Source organism: Gouania willdenowi, chromosome 1 (genome assembly GCF_900634775.1).
Source record: "Gouania willdenowi chromosome 1, fGouWil2.1, whole genome shotgun sequence".
Classification (NCBI taxonomy): domain Eukaryota; kingdom Metazoa; phylum Chordata; class Actinopteri; order Blenniiformes; family Gobiesocidae; genus Gouania; species Gouania willdenowi.
In genome coordinates, this window is record NC_041044.1 from 10,292,668 (window position 1) to 10,320,499 (window position 27,832).

Genomic DNA, 27,832 nt, shown 5'->3' on the forward strand with positions numbered 1-27,832 from the left:
GATTTGCCACTGTTCATGTAAAAGTTAAAGAACATTATAATGTCTGTTTGAGCAGTTTTATGCCAATTAAAGCAACTACTGCTTCATCCTGTTTAAAAGGTCATGTTCATGTGCCCAAAAGTGTTTGTCTGTGTGGATCTTTTACAGATCTTTTTTAAGCCTGACTTTGCCCTAGAAGACCCAGCCACCTTCAACACTGTTCTGCCCTGGTCACACTTTAATAGCACTGGGGGCAGGAAAACTCGGGATTGGGCTTCTTCTAAGCTGCTGCAAGAAAAGGTAAACACTGAGTTTTAAAGGAGAGGTATGATGAAAAAATCACTTTATAATGGTTTTGCTACAGTGATATACATCCCTTTAGTCTCATTCAGAGGCCCAAAGTTGAAAATGTTCTGTTTCCTCCCTCCTTTGTTTTTCCACATTTTGTAAAAAGTCAGATCAAAATGGGCAAGTTGGATTTTGCCCGACAGGTGACATCACCTACCGGAAAGTCCTCCTCCTGACAATTTTCTCTCCTCCTACCATGGACATAATACTTGCCTCCTAGAATGTGAGCTCCTCCCTCTCCAACTATCTAACAGCTAAAACAAACACTGCGGTTAAAAATAAAATATATATTATACATTATTGCCATATATATTTATTTTATTTATTTCTTTATTTAAGTAGGGACAGTACATATTAATGAACACAAAAAAATGTAAATATGCCAGATTATAGCCAAGGGCTAATTTCCATCTGTTGTCCCAAGACAGGCTGATGTAATGAAATGTCACACTTAACAATGAGATGTGGCGAGAGACACAAAACAATATACAAAAGGATTACATACAGGACAAAGAACATAGGGATAATAAAATCAATCAATCTTTTATTCGTATAGCGCCAAATCATAACCAATGGTATCTCAAGACACTTTACAGTAGAGCAGTCTTAAGGACGGACTCTTCATTTTATGGATACACACATATGCATATATACGTATATACACATACATATGTATCCCACACCCAACATGAATTCATCATGGCGGCAAGGAAAACCTTCTGTTAAGCAGCAGAAACCTTGTGTGGATCCCATTCCTATGATGAACAGCCATCCACGTTATGCTGTGTAAAATACAGTAACTTTTCATGTAAATGGAACACTGAGACCAGAACAACTACACTCAAGAGAATAGACAGGATGCTGTAGGCCGAAGAAAATGACGGGAAAGAAAAGCAGTTCACTGCCACATACTCAGAGTTGGTCAGTCACAGGAGTGCATACAATAAAAATACATTATTGAGTTTCATTATCTTAACAATTAATTCAAAGTGCCACTGTGCATTGTAAATAGCCCTGAATTGCTTTTTAATAAATAAATAAATAAATAAAAGGGGACGAAGCAAGGTGCAGCACTTCTCTAGAAAGTCCCTTAACAGCCTCTGTCTACAACTTTTGCCCATTTACTCAGAATCGTTCGACACAGAAGAGGTGTGAGAACATGAATTTGCAGTTCTTCTAATTGCAGTTCTTGATCTCCAAAATACACATTGGTGCGGGCAATATTGGAGGCTTTTTTAGAAAAAAACATACAGACTGTTTTCTGTGTATTTAACTGGAGACAGGAACTGATGAGCCAATTCTGAATGTGAGTTAGGGTTGATGTTAGAGTTTGAGCTGCTTCCTCAGATGTTTTGGCACTTGTGTAGATCACTGCATCATCGGCGTATAGTTGCATGTCCACACCCTTGCAAACATCTGGCAGATCATTAATGAAAAGTGAAGATAAGATGGGCTAAAACTCCAGAAAACAGGCGAGTTTTGGGGAAAAAAACCCTCAAATACTATGTTGTTGGGGTTCTTAGAAGAAATTGAGATGGGTGAAAAAAACCATCATACTGGACCTTTAAAGGTAGGATAGGGGATTTTCAAAAGCTAGCATGATTTTGAATATAGCTTTCCATTTGGCTCCGCCTTCATCCTCCTCCCCCTTTCCCTCTGTGCTCCATCTTTCACTCACGTGCACGAACAGGGCTGCTGCTGCGCATCTAAGCTCATGGTTTGTATTGTGTAGGGACTTTGTCATCTCATGTCTCATTCAGCAGTAAGTAAACACTAAACTTTCTCATTATATATGTTGTAAAATGTGACTAAAAACTCTGTTTTAACTCCGTCACCTGTGACGTGCTTTGAGTGTGGGCTTGTGCACGCGAGGTGTTGAGAACAAGCAGGGAGACATGATTTGTTAAAAAAAAAAAAACGTTATTACAGGTTTACAGCTGCTACAGTTGACAGATTTTCTTTGTTCCTTTTTCAGAGCACATACGATCTTAATTCTAATAGGACATTGAGAAAATTTCAACCAAAAACCTAAAAACTGTATCTGGAGAAAAGGAAAATTGGCATTTTCTGTTTTTCCCCTCCCTTTATGCCAGTGTGAAAAGTCATGAGGGAATACACACTCCTCATACTAGCCCACACTTCCTATTTGCAAAGCAGCGTTTCACACTATTTGCTCTGTAACTTCAAAAAGCTTTAATCCTACGCCCTGTTTTTGTTAATTTTCTTTCTGCCTTTGCATCCTGTTGCATTCTGACACTTTTACAGGTATAAAGTTAACTTTATAACTGCTAGGGACGATAAATAACATTTGTGATGTGCCTTGAGAAAACCAGGAACATGTTGCTGTTTTGAGTTATTTACAGATTCTGAAAGTGTGGATTCTAAGGTTTCCAATGGTTTTACACACAAAGAAATCGAATGATATTTGAAGAAGTTATGGCGGTTTGAAAGTTTTTTTCACAAGGAAGAAAACACTCTTTAAAGATTCTTAAGTTTTTTTCACCTCAGAGCAGCAGACTGAGGGGGCAGAAACAATAGCTGTGCATATGCATTACTTTGCATTAACCTAACCCCCCAGCAATGGTTTTGAATAGCTGTTTGAACCATTTTAATGTGATTTATCCACAGTTAATATCTTTAAATTCAGTATATAGCTGAATCAAAGCACAGCACAAGCATTCAGAAACAGTTTAATTTTTAGGAGCCGCCTTGTATATCCTTTTTCGGATTAGCTGAAAAACAATGATTTACGACTGAAAGGGATTATTTCTGTAGTCAAAGAAGTCCGGAGTTTCTGTGATGCTGACCTGTTGTTGGATTTGCCATGGTGCATCACATTTTATAAACTGTACCTGTATATAATCCAAAACTTGTTCTCATCCATGATTAATGCCAGTGTGCTTCGAAAAATGCTGCAAATATGAGATTTTTGGTGGATTACAAACAAAACAATTGCTTATGTCAATTTTTCACGAAGACAGAAAAGTAAGTTCGCACACAAGAGACGGCTACAACATCTTATTTAATAAAGATTATCACCACATGTGATGTTTTGAGCCCTAGCCCTTCATCAGACATAAGCCGATACAGGGTGTTACGAAAATCTTCGAGCATGCAATATATGTCTAAAATAAAGTCAAAATAGACCAAAACATCTTTTGTGAATTTTATTCCAGAGCTCTGGCATGAAAAAAACAGTAGAGATGAAGATGTCTCTTGTGGAAAAGGGAAAGTGACAATCACACAGTAACAGCACAGATTTCTTATAGCATAGAAAAGGGAAAAAGGGATCAGAAAGGCTACTATTGGCTAATCACATAACAGAGGGGAAGGGACCCCTGCAAGAACTTTGTTATAGGATTGTCTGGCACTGAGTGAGAATCTCCAGTGAGAACAAGATGTTTTGTAAACTTGTCTGAAGAAAACATAAGATTAAGAAACAGATATCTGAGCATGCTGAGAGGGAGAAATATACATATATTAGCATTTATAAGCTCAGAATTACAATGTGCATATAATTCTACCAATACAAGGGGGTGGAGTTATATATGTGTATGCCTGAAACACATGACAAGTCATATTAGGACAAAGGGATCGTATGGGACCGGTGCGATGTGAATCAGCAGGAGCTGGCTACAGAAGCTGGCTATAGGGATGTGGAACTTCAGGTCTCTGGAGGCGAAGGAGCCCGAGCTTGTGTGCGAGGTTGAGTAGTTTCAACTAGATAGTTGGCTTCACCTTGACACATAACAACGGCTCTGGAACCAGTGTTCTCAAGAGGGGTTGGACTCTCTTCCGCTCTGGAGTTGCCAATGGTTAGCGGTGCCGGGCTGGGATGGCAATAATTCTTGCCCCCCGACTCAGTGCCTATACGTTGGAGTTGACTCCAGTAGATGTGGGTGGCCTCCCTCCACCTTCGGGTGGGGGGGACGGATTCTGGCTGTTAATTGTGCCTAGGGGCCAAACAGCAGCTCAGAGGATCCACCCTTCTTGGATTCTTTAGAGTGAGTACTGGAGAATGCTCATTCTGGGGATTCCCTCTTTCTACTGGGGGACTTCAACGCTCACGTTGGCTACGACAGTGAGACCTGGAGGGGTGAACACCATGTTCAGGCATAAGGGTGTCCATATGTGCACTTGGCACCATGTCTCTGTTGTTGAGGCGGCTGACCGATGCTGTGGCCGTAAGGTAGTCGCTGCCTGTCGGGGCAGCAACACCCAAATACGTTGGTGGACACCGAAGGTGTAGGATGCCGTCAAACTGAAGGAGTCATATTGAACCTTCTTTGACAGTGGGATTCTGAAGCAGCTGACAGGTACCAAAGGGCCAAGTGGAGTGCAGCCACGGTGGTTCCCGAGGCAAAAATCAGGGAGGAGTTTGGTGAGGCCATGGAGAATTACTTTCAGATGGCTTCAATGAGGTTCTGGACCACCATCCAGTATCTGAGGAGGGGAAGGCGATGCACAGTCAACACTGTCTATGGTGCGGATGGTGGACTGCTGACCTTGACTCGAGACGTTGTGGATCGGTGGAGGAATACTTCGAAGACCTCCTCAATCCCACCAACACACATTGAGGAAGCAGAGCCAGGGGACTTGAGTTTAGATCGGGCCCAAAAAATCCAGCCCGACCCCACCCAAGCTCAACCCAATAACTTAAATTGTAGGCCAGAGCCCAAAGCAAACCCAACGTAAATTATTTTATTGAACGTATTGCAGCCGGTAGATTAGTATTGCGGTGCCTCAGGGAGAGAGGGGGGCGTGCACACACACTCACCGCAGCCCAAAAGGTACTGTAATGACATTGACTTGAGCCGTTATCACAGTTTTACAGGCTTTAATGGAGGTCGTAGTAACGCCAAAAATAAACAAACAAAGAACCGTCTTACACCGTCATACGCACTACCGTGGGAACAGAATTGTTCCCTCTTTTCCCTGCTTACGCCCGCCCTGTCCCTAGCCTCCCAGCCAATCGACACTCAGAACACATGTAAACAAAGACACACATTGGCAGAGAAAGCTGCACGTAACCATGATGCCTTCTCGGGCATGGGAAATCTCAGCATCAGTTAACCACTGATTACACACAAGTGGAACATAACCAGAACATTTACAGCATGCAGACCAGACCGGGCAGCTTGTGCGTGGAGAGCAGACCTGACTGAAGCACGCGGTCATATTTGTTTCCTGCGCCTCAGCAGCAAGTGAGGAATGAGCAAAATCAGCAAGTAATATTCAGTGACTGTGAACGCTGAACAACTAAGTGCAACACAATGCTGGCAATATCCCATCCCACTACCAGCAGAAATCTCTTTAGAAATGATACCACGACAATATAAAAGTGTTTTTATGTTTATTAAAAAATAAAATTAATGTAACAGAGATTTTTTTTAAAAAGTTGAAAAAAAAAAAGCCCGAGCCCAGCCTAGAATCTAAACTCTACTGGGGAACCAAGAGTGGACTCTCCTATCTCTGGGGCTGAAGTGGTTAAAAAGCTCCTTCGGGGCAGTGTCCTGTGGGTAGATGAGATCTGCCCAGATGTCCTCAAGGCCCAACTCTGCAGCATTGCGTAGACATCGGGGCCAGTACCTCTGGAATGGCAATCTTGGGTAGTGGTCTATCCAGACGGAGCAATGCGGTTTTTGTCCTGGTTGTGGAACTGGACCAGCTCTATACCTTCAGCATGGTCCTTGAGAGTGCATGGAAGTTAGCCCTACCAGTCTACATGTGCTTTGTGGACTTAAAGAAGACATTTGACCGTGTCCCTCTAGGGTTCCTGTAGTGGGTTCTCTGGCAGTATAGGGTATTGGACCCCCTGATACGGGCTGTTCGTTAGAGTCAGAGCTTGGTCCTTATTGCCGGCAGTAAGTCAAACTTGTTTCCAGTCAGGGTTGGACTACTGAAGTTCATGACCGAAAGAACAAGATTGCGGGTACAGGCAGGTGAAAACAGTTTCCTTCAAAGGGTGGTTAAGGGATGGGTGATATAGGCTAAAAATGTTATATATATAGAGACAATTCCTGGAATTTATCACGGTAATGATAAGTACTGCAATAAATGAATTAATAAATAAAACAATTGCCAACTTAAAGTGTGAACAGGTTCCTTACTAACACAAATTCAATTGAACACATCAACACTAGAATCTGCTAAAGTAATAGCATTTAGACTTTAAAAGCTACAATAGGTGCTGACTCAAAGAGCTCCTGGGCTGCAATTTTGTGGAATATATTTGTGCATTTGCATCACTTTATTAGTGTTATTGTATGCAATTTATTTATTTCCTCATTTATAATGAAATTATTATTATTTTGAAAAAAAGCAAATTAAAAGCAAAAATAACTCCAATAGTGTTTTTACTGTTTAATATCAATCACTGCTGCTGAATCTTGTTCATTTTATATCTGATAATGAGTTAAATAAAGTTATGGTTGATAAATATCTCTTTCTCATAAAACCAGATTAGGCTTGATGATTTAATTATTAATACTGAGAGCGGTACTAACAGTATATTTTGATGTTTCACCACGTCTCGCATAATCACAATAGTTACATTACTGTTTATTGGGGCCAGCTTTGTCTTGTGAACACGTGAAGTATAATAAAAAAAATATTGTGTTTCCGAAGTTGTGAAGGATGAATAGTGATGCAGGGAGACAAGGAGTTTTAAGAATGAAATTAATTATTAATATTATTACATTAACATCTTCCGAGGTACTAATATTGAGTCATAGTGTCTTAGATCACTGAAAATGTTAATACCTTGTGTGTGCGCACGCTATTGTGAGATCAGCATGGAGATGAAGTTATGTGTATGTCAGTACTTTAAGCCTGATTTGAAATTGAAGTCCTGAGTACCTTGAGTTCCAATGGAAAGAGGCTGTTAGTCTTTTCAGCAGACCGTATCGGTGAGCGGAGTCTGGATCCGGAAAGTGCTGTTGCGGATCACATGGTGCATCCGATGTGTCCGGTTCTGGACTTGGTCGGCCGTTCCGCTGATTTTGCAGGTGGTTCCGAGCCTGCAGGGTTCAATGCTGCTTCTGGGCTCGTACGCTTCACTGCTGGGTTTGAACAACTGACCCAGGCTGGCCTTTTAGCTGCGTTGGAAGGCCTGGCTCTCAGTCAGCATTCAAGCTTTGCTCTCATGTTGTATAGCTTGGGCTCAACAGCAGTCAAAGAATGGAGGTTTTTTTTTCTTTTAAGTTTAAGTCTAATAAACAAAACACTTTGATATCTAACTAAAAAGCAAACAAAAAAATATAAAAGTGAGTAATAAAAAAACAACACATTTATCATGTTCATGTCACATACAATTAAACCAGGGTAATCGCACACATTTGGAGATGATGTTGTTTCAAAACGTTAGTTTGACCGTACGCTATTTATTTTGCAGCGCGTGAGAGAGAAAAAACATATATTACAGAAAAATACATCAAACGACAACAAAAATATGAAAATGACTTCAAAATACACTAAACTAAATACTTATACAAAAAAGACACTAAAATGACAACAGAACTACACAAAATAACCAAACAAAAATATACAAAACGACTCCAGAATCACACTACAATGGCAACAAATAACAATAATTATACAAAAAATGCACAAAAAGACAACAGAAAGATAAAAAAAATACACATAATGATGACTTCAAAAAACATACATTACAGAAAAATACAACAAAAATATGAAAATGGCTCAAAATACACAAAACTAAATATTTATACTAAAATACATAAAACTAAATATTTACACACAAAATGACTCCAGAATCACACTACAATGGCAACAAAACAATAATTATACAAAAAATGCACAAAAACGCAACAGAAAGATACAAAAATACACATGACTTCAAAAAACATACATCACATAAAAATTAAAATAAAAAAAACCAGCAAACATTTATGCACAAAAAGACAACAGAAAGATACACAAATACACATGACTCCAGAAAACATACGTTACAGAAAAATACACCAAACAAAAAAATACAAAATGATGATCATGCACATGTCCCACATAATTAAACCAGGAAAATTGCACCCGCAAATATACCCCTTATGCTCCCACATGAATGCATACTTCCGACGGGCACTGTACTAGTCTACCTATAAAAGCAAGGATGGTGTGTGTGCTTGCGTGCGTATGTGTGGAGCAAATATCTCCCCGACGCGGTGCAAGTTCGACCTGAAACTTAGTCAATGGGTTCCAAATACCCCAAGTGTGTGTATCTGTTATTTTGGAGTAATTTGGTAATTTCAAATTGTTTATTTTAATTTTAATTCACTTCTGGACGGCTCCGAAATGAAACCTATTCAGCTTTTGACCTCAGGGTGTGAGGGGGCGCTAGCGCACCATCTATATCTATCAACACTTCTGGTTCCGGGTTCATGACATTTGTGTGGGTTTAAAAAAAAGGTCGATATTAAAAACGTTTTTGTACCGCTAGAACTCATTTCAGTTAATATTTCTTTGTTATTTAATATTATTCCCGTGATTCCAAACTTACTTTAAATATCTGGTCACAGACTTCACTTCCTCCTTCATCTCCATGAGTGTGGGCGGTGGCTGTGCTGACGGTCGTTAGCCGACCTTATCGCAAACATTCTGATTCTTCAAACAGAGGAATGTAACGTTTTTGTGAGCGGATGGGTCCACTATGATTATTGTTTGTTCTGCGCAACGGTGAGTGTTTCTTCTTATATTTTTCTATGTGCTAAGAAAGATGCTAGCAGCTACAATGTAAACAAACACACACACACACGGCTGATGCGCGTGCGTGCACTACATCGGGATGTACATGGGGAACGCACACAGCAGTTGAGAGAGAGTTGCGACTTTGGTGTTGCAAAACGTTTATTTATCGTGGTACTTTCGGGTCTCTCTCTCTCTCTTTTTTACACACACACACACACACACAGTATTATATTATCTCTTTCTAATCGTACTACTACCGTGTTATTGTTCTTGCTACTCTTATTTTCTCTTTTTTGTATTAATCTTTTATCTTATAGTTACTGGTATTCTCATTGTATTTTTATTATTGCTATTACCTTATTGTTTTATGTTATTGTTTTTATTGTATTATAGTTACTGGATTTTCATTATATTATTTTGTTATTGTTATTGTACAATTGTATTAATGTTATTGCTATTCATATAATTAACATTATATTCTTTTTCATTATTAATATATATTTTTATTATAGTTACTGGTGTTCTCATTGTATTATTAGCATTGCTATATTATCATTAAATTTACCTTATAATTATTTAATATTTTTTATTATTAATATTGTTTTTAGTGCATTAATTTATAATTTTGTTATTGCAATTATTACCATTAATATCATTACAACATTACCTTTATTAATATTACTACTTTCACTATTAATATTATATCCCTGTCAACATATTTATTATTATCAGGGCTCTACACAAACTTATCCAGTGGTGGCACTGGTGTGACAAATGTTCTCTGTTAGTCGAGGGGTTGTACAGCATAGACATACATGCTGATGAATAGTTGACTTAACTGGCGTACCATAGTTACCGTGTCTCTCTTAACAACCTGTGACAGATTATGTGCAAGAAGCGCGCTCGCATGTGTGATAGATAACGCACGGAGGAGATGGCTGACACGCACGCACGCGCACACACACACACACACACACACACACAGTATTTATAATAAAAATATATTAAATGAGTAAAATAAAACTAAAAACTAAACAATATTTATACAACAAGTACACAAAATGACAACAGAAATGCATAAAAATATACAAAAAGGCTCCAAAAACACACAAAATTACTCCAAAAAACATACATTACAGAAAAATACACCAAACAACAACCAAAAGATGAAAAATATTTATACAAAAAGTACACAAAATGACAACAGAAATGCATTAAAATATACAAAAAAGCTCCAAAAACACACAGAATTACTCCAAAAAGCATACATTACAGAAAAATACACCAAACAACAACAAACATATGAAAATGACTCAAAATACACAAAACTAAATATTTATACAAAAAACCCCACAAAATTACAATAGAAATGCACAAAACTATACTAAAAAAGATACAAAAACACACAAAATGATTCCAGAATCACACTGTAATGGCAACCAAAAAATGCTCAAAAAGACAACGGAAAGATAAAAAAAAACACACACACACAAAATGACTCCAAAAACACATACATTACAGAAAGATACACCAAACAGCAAAAATATGAAAATGACTCAAAATATACAAAAAATACACAAAATGATAACAGAAATGCACAAAACAACACAAAAAGCTACAAAAATACACAAAATGACTCCAGAATCACACTAAAAAGGCAACAAAAAACTATAATTATACAAAAACACAGCAGAAAGATACAAAAATACATACATTACAAAAATATAAAAATTAGTTAAAAAAACACTTTTGTACAAAAAATGCACAAAAAGACAACAGAAAAATACAAAAATACACGACTCCAAAAACATTTCTAATGAAAATATACTAAATGAGTAAAATAAAACAAAAAACTAAATATTTATACAAAAAGTACACAAAATGACTCCAGAATCACACTACATTGGCAACCAAAGATATACATTGCAGAAAAATACAACAAAAATATGAAAATGGCTGAAAATACACAAAACTAAATATTTACACAAAAATGCACAAAATTACTCACACTACAATGGCAACAAAAACAATAACTTTTCAAAAAAATGCACAAAAACACAACAGAAAGATACAAAAATACACATAATGACTGTACGGTTTTATTGGACTAACTAACTTTAATCAACTAACTCCCACCGTAAAGGGTGTGCTTTGCTGGTGAAAAATGTCACTCAAGCTCGGACATCGGATTGCTGTCTTTTAACAGTTTTATTTCCAATTCAACCCTAACTATTATTAGCACAGTACCGCAACTGCAACTGCAACGACATAAAACAAACACACCCACAACATTAACAACACGGACATATTATCGACTGTATGAACTGCACACATGAACATTTAAGTAGTTAACACACGTTTAACATCTGCACATTAACTCACCAGCTCAGCTTCACCTGTCAAAACAGTGACATCCGTACAAATGAATTCCGGCAGGTAAACACACGCGTGTAACACACATCACGCCCTATATTTTTGTAGATTAATCCGCCCCTAATAAAATTCAGAAAAATGCAATAATTCCTCAACATAATACAGGGTGTTTGGTTGGTGATAAATCAAAACAAATATAAATTATACACCAACATGTAAAAATAGGAGAACTCTACACAATGATTCCAAAAAACATACATTACAGAAAAATACACCAAACAAAAAAATATTAAAGTGAGTAAAAAAAAAAAACAACGAACAATATTTATCATGCACATGTCCCATAGAATTTAACCAGGAAAATTGCACCCACATTTTGCACCGGCAAATATACCCCTTTATACCACGACAGAGTATGTACACCTCTTTTACATCCTACCTGCAAACACATACTCAATTGGCCATAATTGACAACTCTACTTATGCTCCCACATAAATACATACTTCTGACAGGCACTGTACTAGTTACAAAGAAAACGTGAAAGTGAAGAATACATCGCGTTGGGGTGACTAAGGGACCAGTGCCTATCAAATCCAAATAATTTTGTTTTGGCAGTGGGTTTTATTGTGGTTTAAGGATTCTTATTGGTTGATATTTTTATGGTAGCCAATCAGATGGATTTGCATGGTTGTGTACTTGTGATTGGTTTGTGGGCGTGGATGGAAAAAGACTTCTTGGAGGATTTCAGAAAAAGAAGTTGAAATATCTCAGAACACGGACAGGTAATAACCTTCAAAGCAAGATGGGCGCAGAGATCCTATTTTTAGGATCATTTTAACAGAAAATATGATATATTGGACACACTTGTAAAAGAGAGTATTAATCTCATTGTGGTTCTCCTGACTATAAAAAGGCTAATAAATAAATACATAATACTGCTTGTGACATTACTGAGCGATAATCATTAAGAACACTAAAACCATAATTTTCCTGTATGTAACCTTAATCTGGGGATTTCTGATTTCTTGTGAATGAAAGCAGTTACGGAAAACAGTGCAGAAGAAATACATTTCAACATTGCATTAAAACTGCGCAGTTCAGAAAACCCTCTATGGATTTAATAAGAGCAAGGACCGTGACGTTGCCCAGTATGGCGCAGCCGGGGCCCCACCCTGGAGCCAGGCCTGGGGTTGGGGCTCGAATGCGAGCGCCTGGTGGTCGGGCCTTTGCCCACGGGGCCCGGCCGGGCCTAGCCCGAAAGGACGACGTGGGCCCGCCCTCTTGTGGACCCACCATCCGCAGAGGGATCCGTAGGGGTCGGGTGCAGAGAGGACTGGGTGGCGGTCGAGGGGGGTTGCCTCGGCGGCCCGGTCCGCGTCCACAGCTTCTGGCTGTTGGGACATTGAACGTCACCTCGCCGGGTGGGAAGGAGCCTGAGCTTGTGCGGGAAGTTGAGAGGTACCGGCTAGATATAGTCGGGCTCACCTCCACGCACAGCTTGGGCTCTGGATCCCAACTCCTGGAGAGAGGCTGGACGCTCCACTTCTCTGGCGTTGCCCGCGGGGAGAGGCGGTGGGCTGGGGTGGGCTTGCTTATTGCCCCCAGCTCAGCCGCCACGTGTTGGAGTTTACCCCAGTGAACGAGAGGGTCGCGTCCCTACGCCTTCGGGTTGGGGAAAGGTCTCTCACCGTTGTTTCGGCCTACGGGCCCAACATCGGCGCAGAGTATCCGGCCTTCTTGGAGTCCCTGGGAAGGGAACTATACGGTGTCCCGACTGGGGACTTTATTGTTCTACTGGGGGACTTCAACGCCTACGTGGGCCGCGACAGTGAGACCTGGACAGGGGTGATTGGGAAGAGCGGCCTCCCCGATCTGAACCCGAGTGGTGTTTTGTTATTGGACTTCTGTGCTATTTACAGTTTGTGCATAACGAACACCATGTTTGAGCACAAGGGTGTCCATAAGTGCACGTGGCACCAGTACACTCTAGGCCGGAGGTCGATGATCGATTTTTGTAGTTGTATCACCTGATCTCCGGCCGCGTGTCTCGGACACTCGGGTGAAGAGAGGGGCTGAGCTGTCAACTGATCACCACCTGGTGGTGAGCTGGATCCATTGGCAGGGGAGGAAGCCGGTCAGACCTGGCAGGCCCAAACGTGTGGTGAGGGTCTGTTGGCAACGTCTGGTGGATCCCTCTGTCAGTGGGGTCTTCAACTCCCACCTCCGGATGAGCTTCTCCCAGATCCCGAAAGAGGTGGGAGACATGGAGTCCGAGTGGACCATGTTCTCCTGCTTCACCAACACTGTTTACAGTGCAGGGGGGAGCTGCTGACCTCAACTGGGGATGTTGTCGGGCAGTGGAAGGAGTACTTCGAGGGTCTCCTCAATTCCACTGCCATGTTTTCCGATGAGGAAGCAGAGGCTGGGGACACAGAGGCGGACTCACCCATCACCCGGGCTGAAGTCACCGAGGTGGTTGAAAAGCTCCTCAGGGGGCAGGGCTCCGGACCTTCAGCATGCACTGGGGTGGTTTGCAGCCGAGTGTGAAGCGGCCGGGATGAGGATCAGCACCTCCAAATCTGAGGCCATGGTTCTCCACCGGAAATAGGTGGCTTCCCCTCTCTGGGTCGGTGGAGAGTCCTTGCCTCAAGTGGAGGAGTTCAAGTATCTCGGGGTCTTGTTCACGAGTGAGGGTAGGATGGAGCGTGAGATCGATAGACGGATCGGTGTGGCGTCAGCAGTGATGCGGTCGCTGTATCGGACTGTTGTGGTGAAGAGGGAGCTGAGTCGGCGGGCAAAGCTCTCAATTTACCGATCGATCTACGTTCCTACCCTCACCTATGGTCATGAGTTTTGGGTAATGACCGAAAGGACAAGATCGCGGATACAGGCGGCCGAAATGAGTTTCCTTTGCAGGGTGGCTGGGCGCACCCTTCGAGATAGGGTGAAAAGCTCAGTCACCCGGGAGGAGCTCGGAGTAGAGTCGCTGCTCCTTCACGTCAAAAGGAGCCAGCTGAGGTAGCTCGGGCATCTTTTTCCTGGTCGCCTCCCTCGGGAGGTGTTTCAGGCATGTCCTATTGGGAAGAGGCCTCGTGGAAGGCCCAGGACACGTTGGAGGGACTATGTCTCTGAGCTGGCCTGGTGTCGCTTCGGGGTCCCCCCAGAACGGCTGGAGGAGGTGTGCGTGGATCGGGAGGTCTGGGCATCTCTGCTGAGACTGCTGCCTCCGCGACCCGGCCCCGGATAAAGCAGAAGATGATGGATGGATTGCATTAAAACCTGTGTCCACTTTTGAAGCGTGTTTATTGTTAACTCTTTGGAGGAAAGCAAGGCTCTTGTCAGTGTAGAAGGAGGTTTTCCCATGTGCTTCCCAGCAAGGGTAAGGCAAAGAGGTATTTTGTAAATTCCTGGAAGCATCTTTTGTCTCAGTCAGTTGCAATACGGAGGGGGGAAGGCAAAGAGTTAGACTCACAGTTGTTGTAGTAAAAGGGGTGCTGTGATATCAGTAACAGGTCACATACTGTGTCTGCTACAGTGACTTTAGTTTAGGGCTAACATTTATTTCACATGACGTGTGAAGTGTTAGCTTTTAGCCTTCTGTATACTGTAAGTTTTGAATCTCAACATAAGCAAAATCAGTGGCCCTTTGTGGTTTGATGACAATAAGTTGTGTACTTTTCACTTGTTTGCTTCCTTTTATGAAGTCGTTAGTGTAAACGCTTAGCCCAGTCTTGTGTTTCTATGGGTTAGCTCGACATGCTTCAGTCGAGTTTTCAGTTCATAATTGTTGCTGGCAGGTTCATCCCTGTCAACGTGTTTGCAGGAACTTTGACTGGATCACTTTGTTGGGTGGTTGACTCGTCTTAACCAAGTACCGGTACATGCACAGCAGCTTCAACTAAGCTATGACAAGCAGCGCTGTCTGTGTGGGAGGGGCGGGAGCAGCAGTTGCAGCTCGCACCGCGGAGCTCCCATGAATAGTTTTGACAAAACTTGGAGGCAATTTTGGCCGGGGGAAGAAGTTTTTTAGAGGCATTCTTGGCTATATCAAGTGCCAAATTGCCGGTGGCCTTAGCTAATTTCCGACACTGCACTGTACAGTATGTTGCATACTTGCATACGTCATCAATTGTTTTTACCACGGGATGACATATTCTTACACGTAGAAATGTTTTTGACTAACATTCTTAGTGGCTAGGCTCTCCTTCAGAGAGAGGGTGAGAAGCTCAGTCATCCAGGAGGGGCTCTGAGGAGTAGAGCCGCTGCTTCTCCGCATTGAGAGGAGCCAGATGAGGTGGCTCGGACTCTTAATTAGGATGCCTCTTGGAAGCCTCCATTGTGAGGTATTCAGGGCACGTTCCTCTGGAAGGATACCCCGAGGAAGACCCAGAGACTATGGGGCAGATTCACTAAATGTTTCTGGGTATTAAAACATGTGCAAACGTCATTCCACGTGCTGATAAGGGGTACAAACCCCCGGGAATTAGGACTGCTCATATTCTGCGTGTCACAATGTTCCCACATTCAATTTACTGTAGTGTGTTTCCCTCTGATAAATATGTAACGTAGGCGGATCACATAAGGGAAGCAAAAAATGGGAGGGGGAAATGCAAATAAATTAATTCATCAATACATTGATCATTCATCATTGAATTCATCAATATGATACAATTCATCAAATCTGGAACTATTTGCACCAGAAAATAGTATGACTCACAGATGGGTGCTAACTCACAGCTTTACACACAGCTGCAGTGAATGTTGACACAATACACAGCGGAGATATAAAAAAAGGCTCCAGTTAACCTTTCTATTATATGAAAATAGTTTAAATAAAACAATGGTCAATATTTACTGCCATTGAAAGAAAATGCAGAGTAAAGTGTGTGTGAGGGAGAGAAACAGCTGAGGCAGCCGGTGTGTAGTCTGGTGTGGCATGCTGCAGTGCAGAGAGGATGCTGTGTAGGAAGCTCCATGGATGTCTCTTCAGACGCACATGAGCTGTGTCTTCCTCTTTGACTGTCAAATTCTCGTGTCGTGTTGATGGCAAGGAACGTAAGGCTAGAATCAGCTGATCAGCTGCTTTCAGTAGATCATTTTCAAGTGCTGTAGACTGATTTCTCTGTTGTAGCAGTAACTCAAGATTAATGGCCTCAACAGATTATTGATCTTTTGATCAATAACACAGTTTCTATCCAAAGCTACCTGTTTTCCATGAACTGATGAGAGCAAAGTTACAGAAACTGGTGGAGCAGCCATATTAAATTAGGGGGGAAATAACATTTGGTTTTAAAATTAATTAAACAGGATTTGTATGTTTATTATGTTTTCTACATTATTGAGTGTTCGTGCAGCAGACAGAGAAGTCCACCTGCCTCAAATTTAACTTCTTCATTTTGTGTTTCTGTTCACTGACCTCTCCACGTTGAATGAAAAAAATGTTCATTTAAACAGGGTGGTTTCAACCACGTCTACACTCGCAGCTATTTGCACGGCAGTCTTAGTGAATTACCCACAGCAGCTGAAGAAACAGGGCCACCAAAGGATTTAGGGACGCACATGGTTTACTATCATTTATTTCAGATTTTAGCCCCTATGTCTCCTGGCTGGCTTGGGATCGCCTCGGGATCCCCGGGAAGACCTGGATGAAGTGGCCGTAGAGAGGAAAGTCTGGGCTTCCCTGCTAAGGATGCTGCCCCTACGACCCGACTATGGATAAGCGGTAGAAGATGGATAGATAGATGATCAAGGTTTCAACTGAGTCAAAAAATCATATAATCAGTGACATGCAAAAAAACACTGAAACACCCGATTACGGCTTAAATTGGAGTCACAGTATGAACATACAAAAACCAGAGCAAAAGTGACTTTAAGTGAATCATTGTTTTGTCTGGCGAAGAAACAAAAATAATCACAGTAAGAATGAAGTCAAAACACTTCTTAAAGAAACTTTTCTGCTTCCGTGCCAATTTTGCATTCTTTTACATACAGTAACACGAAATCCACATTGCAATTAGTGAAATTTTCAATCACATGGCCATTTGACTTCAAATCAAATTTGTAATTGGCACTTTCAAACTTTGTGAATAAATCCTGCAATTTTTCAGAAGAAATACATTTAATTTATTGATCTATGAGGTTTGCACTGGGGCAGATTTACTAAAGGTCTGCAGAGGTTTAAGACGTGCTAATAGATGTTGCTGGTCACATACTAACGTTGACATATACAAAGATGCCTCATCAATCACTGCTGCTGATGGAAGCTGAAGTGATTACGCAGCACAATCTTTTTTGAGGTCTTTGAGCTGTGCATTATGTCAATGGGAATTTTACGATTAAATTGTTCATAAATCACAGCTTTGAACGTATATTAACTTGAATTGTCCGTTACATAGGCAGCCATGTACGACAGACATACTGTAAGTTCAACAAAAATAACCAAAGATAGGTCTTTATTTAGATGATAGCTTGTATTATTTATGAAAACAAAAAGATGATCGTACAGTCTAACAGTTTTGAACTAAATATTGTAGGTAAATAATTACCTCACAATACACAATATTTAACAAACTATTTTTTATGTTAATCTTTGGAGGGAGTTGAAAGTCCGTGTTGCCCAGCGACAAAAACATCACTGCTCTAGCGGAGATCTGCATGGAGGAATGGGCCAAAATACCAGCAACAGTGTGTGAAAACTTGCAGAAAACGTTTGATCTCTGTCATTGCCAACAAAGGGTACATTACTACCATATCTTTTTTAATTTTCTGACATTTTTAGCCTATGCTGCTTAATTCAGCTTTCCCAGCACCAGTGGTATGGTTATTGTTATCATCTTATTTATGATGAGCTTTATTCTTGCAGGTTGTAGGTCATTTGTTCAATTGTACAGGATATAAACAACAACTTGTGAAGAACATGATTATCTATTGCCCAAATTCTAAAATTGCAAATATTTAGTTCTAATGACTAAACATTTAGTTAAAGCTATGCTAACAATGGAGTTTTTACATGCATGACGCATAATTTTACAGAACCTATTACAGCACAAAAAAATGTCAAATTACTAACAATAAGAGAGACAAAAATGATACCTAAATTTAAGGTAAAATAATAGACTAAAATGTGACTAACTGTATCCAGCAGCTTTTGGTGAGTGACTAAGATTTAAATGAAGAGGTTCATTATACCTTACACACGATGTACACTTTATTGAAAAAAAATCGCGTTTGTGCAGTTATGCTCATAGTAGAGAGGGATATGCACCTCATCACCTCCAATTCAACAGCTTCAATTTTAATCTTGTGCTTTCGCCCACTCAGCTGTAATTTTTAATGTGATCATTTTAATAAACAAGTGTTAAAAATGCTATTGTCGGCAAATAATTCTCACTTGATTGTTTGGCAACAGTTGTCATGTGGCTTGTGCAATTTGTGGTTTTCCTTTGTTACAGCTGAGTCACTACTTGGATGTTGTGGAAGTGAACATTGCCCAACAGATCTCCCTGCGTTCCGAGGCTTTTTTCCATGCTATGTCCTCACAGCATGAGCTACAAGACCAGCTGCGAGAGACCCAGTGGGCTGTGTCAGTCCTGCGGCGTGGGACAACAGCTATTGATCGGGTCATGTGCCAGGGTCCTCTCCAAGCACTCTGCACCACTCTGACCCGCAACAACTGTGTAAAGCTGCACAACAAGCTGAAGCTGATGGCAACGGTGCATCAGACACAGCCAACTGTGCAACTGCTGCTTTCTACCTCAGAATTTGTTGGTGCACTGGAGCTTATTTCCACCACAAAGGAGGTACTGCAGCAAGAGCTCCAGGGAATCACCAGCTTCAGGTCAGTAATTATTGTTTTGTCTAAGTTATTACTCACTTCTAAAATAAGATTAAAAAAACAACAACAAAAAAAGGTAGAGCTTTAAAGCTGCTGAACCACATATCTCACATTTGTAAATATGTACCTGTATGTCTCATAAATCCTCTGACAGGGACTGGACTCCCATATAACAATGCAAAGACCCCAAAGCGGAAAAAATTCATGAGGAAGTTTTCTTTCCATAATTCTTTGTATTTCAGTGATTCGCTTGGCTACATTTTTGTCCTGCTTTGTATATTGTGTTCCCTGTGACATACTTTTGGCCGTATTCTGGTGTTTTCATGGAAGCCACAATATCCACATCCGCCATTGTTTTGTTAACTTTCAATCCCTCAAAATGCCATAGATGCCACTTTGGCAGTGTTTTTTGGACCATCTGGCAGCAGTTATGGATGATAGCAACTTTTCGATGACATGCAGGTACTGTTAAAAAACAAACGTGATTTATGTGGTTAAGCAGCTTTGTATTATTTTTAGGGCTAGATCCTCAAAAGGATTGCGCAGAGTTTGCAACACTAAACTGGCACAAATGAGAAAAAAAAATGGCACTGTGTGATCCACTGAGTATACGCAAACGTAAATGATGCAGATGTAAACAAGAGAATACTCCTTACTCCTGCGAAAATCTGCCACCTTCGTATGGAAATATGCCTCAGAGCAAAGAGCACCTCACCCACAAACACCAGTGCTTATTGCACCTTGCAGTTAGAGCAGCGCAATTACCACTGGAGAGACCCGTGTATTAAATCCGTGCAATTTCACTTTCAACTTCTCTCTCTCCCTCCCTCACGTAAATGTAGTGCTTTAAGTGGGTTGCTATGCAACGGTATGCAGTACTGGCACAAAATATCATCTCTGCATATTGGGAGTTTTTTTACAGCATATGCTGCGTACTGGAACTTTTTCTTGCTTCCTCAAACTTCCTCATTATTCAGGGCCGTGGCTCAGTAAGATAAATCTGGCAGACTAAAGAGGCAAAAAAAGAGCCGGTGGTGTTCCACAGAAAAAACAAATTCAACCATCTCACAAACCGTGCGCCCTCAGTTGGGCAGACTGCGTAATGCTGTGCTCTCAGTTTAGCTACCATCCTTTTCACACCGACCTCCACTTACCCCCACTAAGTACAGAGAAAAGTTCAGGACAGAACCATGACCGCGCGCTGAAACGGGATGTGGTCATGCCGGACTGCCCGTTTATATGCCTCGTGGTGCAATTTGCACCTCAGATGACAAACTTTGTGGGCGTGTTAGCACCGGTATATGATTGGAACAAATTCTTCTGAGGATACAGCACTAGAACACCGCAGATTGGCAGCATAGATGCTGCGCAAATTGTTACGGCTATTGCCGTTTGCTCTCCATACTTTGTGGATTTTGCCCTTAGTCTACAATCTTGGAGAGCCTGTAAAGATTTGAAAGTTGCACTTCTTCTAAGCACCTCCCCCCGTCAGAGCCCTGTCCAAGGTCACGGCCACACAGTCTTGAATGTAAATACCTACACATACAAATAATTACCTGTCCAACAGAAAGGCAATATCTGCATTACTTTTCAGGCTTTTCAGATGCATCATTTGTCTACACCTTCTATTGAGAAGTATGTTCGATTTATCCGGGAATGCTGACACTTGATTGGCATGCACGCAAGAGAAGGGAGGGATCAAGGAGGTCGTGGGCATAAAGAGACAAGAAGGCATCTGATCAGTTCTTTCCATTCGGATCGAATGGAAAGTATTTACTGAATTACAGCCGATAAAGATGTCTGATTCCTCTTATTCATTTGACTACTCTTAGGGTGGAAGGACAATTTCATCCAGCATAACAAAAATGTTTCTGAACAGGATTGTAGAATTGACTTTAAGTTTACTTCTTTAGATGGTTTTGCTTATCACTTGTAAAACACATCTATTCGCTGACATTATCTCTGTTTGCCTCTCTCAGACATTTGGGTTCACAGCTATGTGAGCTGGAGAAGTTAATCGATAAGATGATGGAGGAGGACTTCAGTATTTATGTACGCAGCGACTTCAGCAGCAGCCTAAAGGATGAGCCACACGTATTGGAGAAGGTCTGAATTAAATCTGTTTAGTTTCTTAGACTCTCAAAACAGCCTTACTGACGTCACAGCTATCAATTGCACATGATATTTTAAAAAATGCAAGTAAGATCTAAAAACGGTAACCTCACAACTGCTTCGTGCAGCACCTAGGTAATCTTTGGGATGATTAATGTGAGTTCTTTTTAATCTACCCAACCAATGTCCTCAGAAAAAGATATGGGTTTGAAACAATAATTTTCTTATCACAAGATCAAGATTGATGTTCTCACCACCACAGCCACTGCAGAATATTTTTGGAAGAGTGCACCAGAAACACATTTTTTCTCATTCTTGCAACATAGTCTTAAGTAGGGTTTGAAGTTTCAATACGCAATGCACGGTTCACGATACCAATATTATCATGGTGAGACGGATTTGTGATAACCAATATATTGCAAGAAAATCACACAAAGATGCAATGCAATATCTGTCTCAAAGATGAAAAAATTAGCTGCAACACAATGCAGTGCAGAGTTTTTCAGTTTATTTGCTGCAATTTAGCTTGGGTTTCACAAAATTCTACATAGACTGAAATGAAACACTGACGAAAAAGTGCATAAAGTCAAAATATACGGTATTTTAAAAGTCAGACAAACATATAAGGGCCTTTCAATTTATCTAATTAAATAAGTTATCCTTTTCCTCCCAAACCCCTAGACCTTTCCCCGAACAAAGTTCAAAGTTTTCCTTACCCTTCCTTGGAGTGGGGTGTTCATAATAAATGTATGAATTTATTTTTTGCAAGTAAAAATAGGCATATAGTGTTAGTCAAAGATCAACTCCACGTTAGGACTTTATTTTCTTCCGTCAAAAACATAACCACACATTCCAGATAAAAGTTACAACCGAACCACACCCAGCATGTGTACAACATGTGTCCTCAAAAAGGAGTGCTAGAGCCCCCTAGCTGTTGGGCATGTAAAGTGAACATAAAACCAAGAGCTAACAAACTCACTCTCTTAAAATAAAAAAAAATAAAAAAAAAATTTAAATTTTTGTGTCACAAACTGAAAAGTTATCAGTGACACAGATTATTGGTACGGTGTGATCCGTACAACCTGCACTAAGTTCTGAAAACAATGTTGAAAGAAAAATGGCATTATCAATACTCTCAGACATTGCTAGTGTTTCTCCTGCAAGTGTACTTCTGACAACTCTCTTTATTCTCTTTGACTGCCATGATATTGGAGAGAAGTGCCCATTGTCACCCATTAAAACAAGAAGGTGTCCACCCTGAGTACCCCCATCTGACAGGTTAGCAAAAGATGCATCAGTGAAAGTAACTATCTTTAAGTTACTGTCTTTACCAAGGTGCTGAAAATTCAACTCCACTGATCAGACTCCACTTAGCTTTGAGTTTACACACAACTCTGTTTGCTTCATTAATGGTCTGTACTGTAGCCTGTTTGAGATTTAATGCTAAGTTACTGGCATCAAACATGGCATCGGGTCTGCTTTGTCTGGCAACCCACAAAAGTTGCCCTATCTTGGATCTAAGCAGATCTCTCTCCGTCTCAGTGAGGGGCGAGCTAGACTCTGTGGCCCGTGAAGGATCAAGAGGTATGGGCTGTAAATGCTGAATGTATGTCTCTTGGTGAATTTTTACCTGTTTTTCTGAAGTAACAAAATCAACACCGACATATGAAAAGCTATCCTGAGCTTCACGACCTACATTCAATTTGGATCTGAGGTGAGGCATGACATTCATGGTAAACATTTGTGTACCGCCCAAATGAAATCATCAACATGACATGCTAACATACCAGTTACACGCTTTTCCTCATCTAACCAGTAGAAAACTGCAGGGTCAACTTTAGATAAGACAGCCCCTGCTTCAGTCATTATGCTTTTCACTCTGTTATACCAATACAATGAAGCATCAGCTAAACTGTACACACATTTTTTTAGTTTCCAAAGTGTCCCTGTGCTATTGGCCTCAGGAGGAGGTTTGATGAAAATGTCTCGAGACAGTTCTAGTCCTTGTAAAAAGGCCGATTTGATGTCCATTGAATGAAGTTGCCATTGTTTTTGACAACTCACTGCCACCAGGAGCCTCAGGGACGCTGAGGCACAGGTTGGAGAGTCTTTTTGCAGTTCAGAAACTTGTAGCTCCTCAAATCCACATGCAACAAGCCTGGCTTTTGGTACTAGTCCATTGTCTGTCTCTTTCAGAGTGCATACCCATCGAGTGGAGATGCATGTTTGTCCTATGTCCTCAACCTCCTCGAACACATCATTTTGTATCCAGCTTTTCATTTCACTGATTTTTGCTTCATCAAATGACACATCCTTTGTGATAAAAACATCCTCACATGCATCAGCGTTTTGTGTCTGATCCGGAACTTGGAGATCCTTCAACTGTGATAGATCAACTGCTTCACTGTTACCTGCCCTCTCAGCAGGCTCAAGCAGCTCCAAGTTGTACCAATTATTGTATTTTCCTTTTGCTTTTCCGGCACGTCCTAACACTTTTGCTTTTTGTGAGGCACCACTCTCCCCATTTCTGAATGTCACAATTTGACCAGTCTTCACATTTACATTTCCAGCATCTCATCTTTCAGCATTCCCATTCTCAGGAGCATCCAGTGGATCATTGTCAATGTTTTCTGTACTTGTCTCTTCTGTATATTCAGTTAGGTCACATGTGTTGTGTTTTTTATCACCATTTTCTTTCTCAGAGATAATCAGAGGATCCACATGGTCCTGAGTGACCTTCCTCAGCCTGAGTTGGTGAAATCTGACACAGGTGCCTCCGTGTCGAACAAAAACAATGTAGTTGTCTAACCACTCTTGTCCACATACTGTTCTTGTACATGCAGTGTCTATTATAGCTAAGCCAAAGCATTCCGTCATAAATATTTCTCCATCTGTTGGTGATTCTTTAGCATAAAGCGTAATGTTACACTCCTCTGTCTTATCTTCATTTACATTAACACTTTCACATTTGTGTGGACAATCTTTGGCCCAATGAAACGTGCTTTGACACACTGCACACTTTGATCGCCATCCGAATTTGTCCAGCGGGTTTGTACCGGGCTGTGGAGTTTTAGGTCTGCTGCTTTGTTGCCAGGTTTTGCTTTTTTTCCGCCGCTGCTCCGCCACAAACACGGATTCCTGACTGATTCCTTCTGTAGCATTCATTTTTCCGCCAAATATTCTCTTCAAAGCGGACTTCATTGAGGCAAATGTTAGATTTGTGCACGCTGTTAAAGCCAGCTGCCTGTCTGTCCCATCTAAGCACGCAGTGTCCAACAGCTTAAACGCTAAAACTGCATCGGGTAGCTCCATTTTGTATTTGCGCATACAAAACACCGCTGTTCAAAATCAATAATATAGTCCGCCATGGACACGTTTCGTGTTTAACAATACGGTCAAAATCAGTGTATGCTTCATAGATCCGATCTTTCTCTTCTTTCAGGAATAAATTGTCAAGCTCACCAAGCAGAGTGTCCATTCCGGTGTCATTATTTAAATCGTCTACCAGAATTTCCATTGCCGTCTCCCGTGCTCTGCCCGACAGTGACAAAGCAACAGCGAGAGCTTGTTTTTTCTTTTCCAAGTCCATGACTCTGGCCCAAATGCCGACTTCATTTTTCCAGGTTTCATAGGGTTTTCCTTCTTCAAACGGCGGCGGAACTCTGTAGTTACTAACCATCCTCTGCTACCAATGTTAGTCAAAGGTCAACTCCACGTTAGGACTTTATTTTCTTCCGTCAAAAACATAACCACACCGTCCAGATAAAAGTTACAACCGAACCACACCCAGCATGTGTACAACATGTGTCCTCAAAAAGGAGTGCTAGAGCCCCCTAGCTGCAGGGCATGTAAAGTGAACATAAAACCAAGAGCTAACATATAGGACTATATAAAAAAAGATTGGGTCTGTGATGAAAACAACTGGCAGACGGCTGCACCCAACATACATTTTGAAATGCTGGAGAGCCAACAATGGAGCAAGGGTTTCTTTTTTAATCTATAGTATCTGGTTTCATTTCCAACAGAAAGGAGGAACTCTGTGAGCTAGAACAAAGTACAGCTTAGCCATTTTCTAGGAGATATTCTGTTTCCTTTTTCATTGTCTTGCGTTTTGCTGGGTTTACGCAGTAGGGCTCACGTTCACTTTCGCTTTTTGGACTTCTGTCCATTTCAGGGCAGTGGTGGACACAGAAGTCTGCGTGTGTGTGTGCCCCACCTCCGCTGTGCACCTGTGAATATGGACTATAAGCAACAGCGGGTTTTGCGATGCCACAGTCAGGAAATGTGTTTGCTGCGCTAATGATGATGGAGGCTTCACATAGTTCCATTGTCGTCTGCCTCCGCAGTGTCTTCTCCAACTCTCTTCGACACAGCTCTCTGTTCAGTGACTAAATTAAATTGTTTAGCTCACATTTTTACCTGCAAGTGCTCGGTCTGTATCGCATTTAAAAAAGCGGAGCCATGATGCTCTTGTGTGTGCAATGTTATGTTAGGTCCGGCATGGAAATAGCTAACACTTCCACTCCCTCACAGTCAGGATGCAATTAGGTCCCAAAACATGGTACCGTTTGAATTTGTATCAGGTAGTACCTAAGGAATTTGGTAGTTACCTAAAAGAAACAACCTGAATTCATATGATCGGATCGGTGATTGTTTTTTTTAAACTCACCGATCGGTGATGGGCCCAAAAATCCTGATCGTGTAAATCCTAATGAAGACATTGACAGGTGGGGCACGACAAACAGAAGGACATTTTCAATTTCATGCCAATATTCTTAAAGTCCTTGTGGCATGAAAAAATTAGTTTTTGATAGAAAATACAGTATCCAGCGATCATTTTGATATATGACATGTATAGTAAAATGTTTGTCGTGAAAAATGAAAATAAAGCCAATATTTCCGCTGCTGTCAGCCTGTGAAATCAGCTTCGGCTTTTTCCGTAGTGTGATATCATAAGGGGGGACTGAACTTCAGCTGCCTGTTTCTGACACTCAATTACTTCACATACAGAGATCGGATTGGGTCGTGCCTGATATCACAGGATAGGTCTGGACCTCCAAAGTCTAAAAATGTGCCTCTGGTGGCAGGAGGCTGTGAATTGAGCCCACTGGAGGCGAAATTCATACTTTTTGGAAACAGTAATGTATGTTATTTCTATGTGTTGTACTTCCCAAGTGTTAACATAAATAAGCAGCCAGCCAAACTCCTTATCAAGAGCCAGGAAGCGAGCGTGCTTGCTCCTTTAATTACTTATTCAAAGTAGACAAGCTGACAGTGAATTGGAGTGAAACTAGAAAAGAAAATCAGAAATCACAATCAGAATCAGAAACGACTTTATTGACCAAGTAATGACTGTTATACACACGAGGAATTTGACTTGGTGAACTGTGCTCTCTCTAATAGTGTAAACATTAAATAATAACAATCAACTAGAAAAAATAAATAAAAAATAAACATAAATATAAACAGTATTTAGACTAATATGTGCAGAACTAAATAACTAACAAGATAATAATAATAATAATAATAATAATAATAATTAAAAAAAAAGAAAAATAATAATACAATATAATAAGATTATAGTGTAGTAGTGCATTGATGAGTAGTGCAGGTGAGCATTTAAATTAAATAGTATGTACATGAACATTCTCAGTGACAGATTGATCCAGGGTTGTTATGTTTAGTTCCAGGGTTATTTCACAGAACCAGGTCTTACACTCTTTGACTGTTTAGTATTGATCAGAGTGACAGCCTGGGGGAAGAAACTGTTCTTATGGCGGGTTGTTTTGGCGTACAGTGATCTGTAGCATCTGCCGGAGGGGAGGAGTTTAAACAGATTGTGTGCAGGGTGTGAGAGGTCTGCAGTGATGCTACCTGCCTGTTTCCTGACCCTGGACAGGTATAAGTCTTGGATTGAGGGCAGATCGACACCAATGATCTTTTCTGTAGTCCTAATTATCCGTTGTAGTCTGTGTTTGTCTAGCTTGGTTGCAGATTCAAACCAGACAGTGATGGAGGTGCACAGAACAGACTGAATGATGGAAGTGTAGAACATTATCAGCAGCTCCTGGGGAAGGTTGAACTTCCTCTGCTGACGCCTTCCTCTGCTGTGCCTTTTTCCTGGTTGTGTCTATGTGGGAGGTCCACTTCAGTTCCTGTGAGATTGTGGATCCCAGGAACCTGGAAGAGTCCACGGTAGCCACTTTTCTATTCAGAATGGTAAGGGGGGGAGTGGGGGGGGGATTTCTTCTGAAGTCCACTTGCATCTCCACAGTCTTGAGCGGGTTCAGCTCCAGATGGTTCTGACTGCACCAGAGAGCCAGCTGTTCCACCTCCCGTCTGAAGGCAGACTCGTCCCCATCCTGGATGAGACCGATGAAGGTGGTGTCGTCTGCAAACTTCAGGAGTTTCACAGAGGGGTCCCCTGAGGTGCAGTCATTGGTGTAGAGAGAGAATAGTAGTGGGGAGAGAACACACCCCTG

At 41.1% G+C, this 27,832-nt stretch overlaps 1 protein-coding gene across 3 annotated transcripts in view; it reads left to right on the forward strand.

Annotated features, from left to right (window-relative positions):
• The window catches only part of vps54 (VPS54 subunit of GARP complex), an 81,767-nt gene that overhangs the window by 13,539 nt on the left and 40,396 nt on the right, over nt 1-27,832 (forward strand). For all 3 annotated transcript variants that reach the window (XM_028443941.1, XM_028443960.1, XM_028443950.1), the window contains 3 exons: nt 148-279; nt 18,856-19,241; nt 21,218-21,344. In XM_028443941.1, the coding sequence (XP_028299742.1) occupies nt 148-279; nt 18,856-19,241; nt 21,218-21,344 (645 nt within the window). The remainder of the gene's footprint in view (nt 1-147; nt 280-18,855; nt 19,242-21,217; nt 21,345-27,832) is intronic.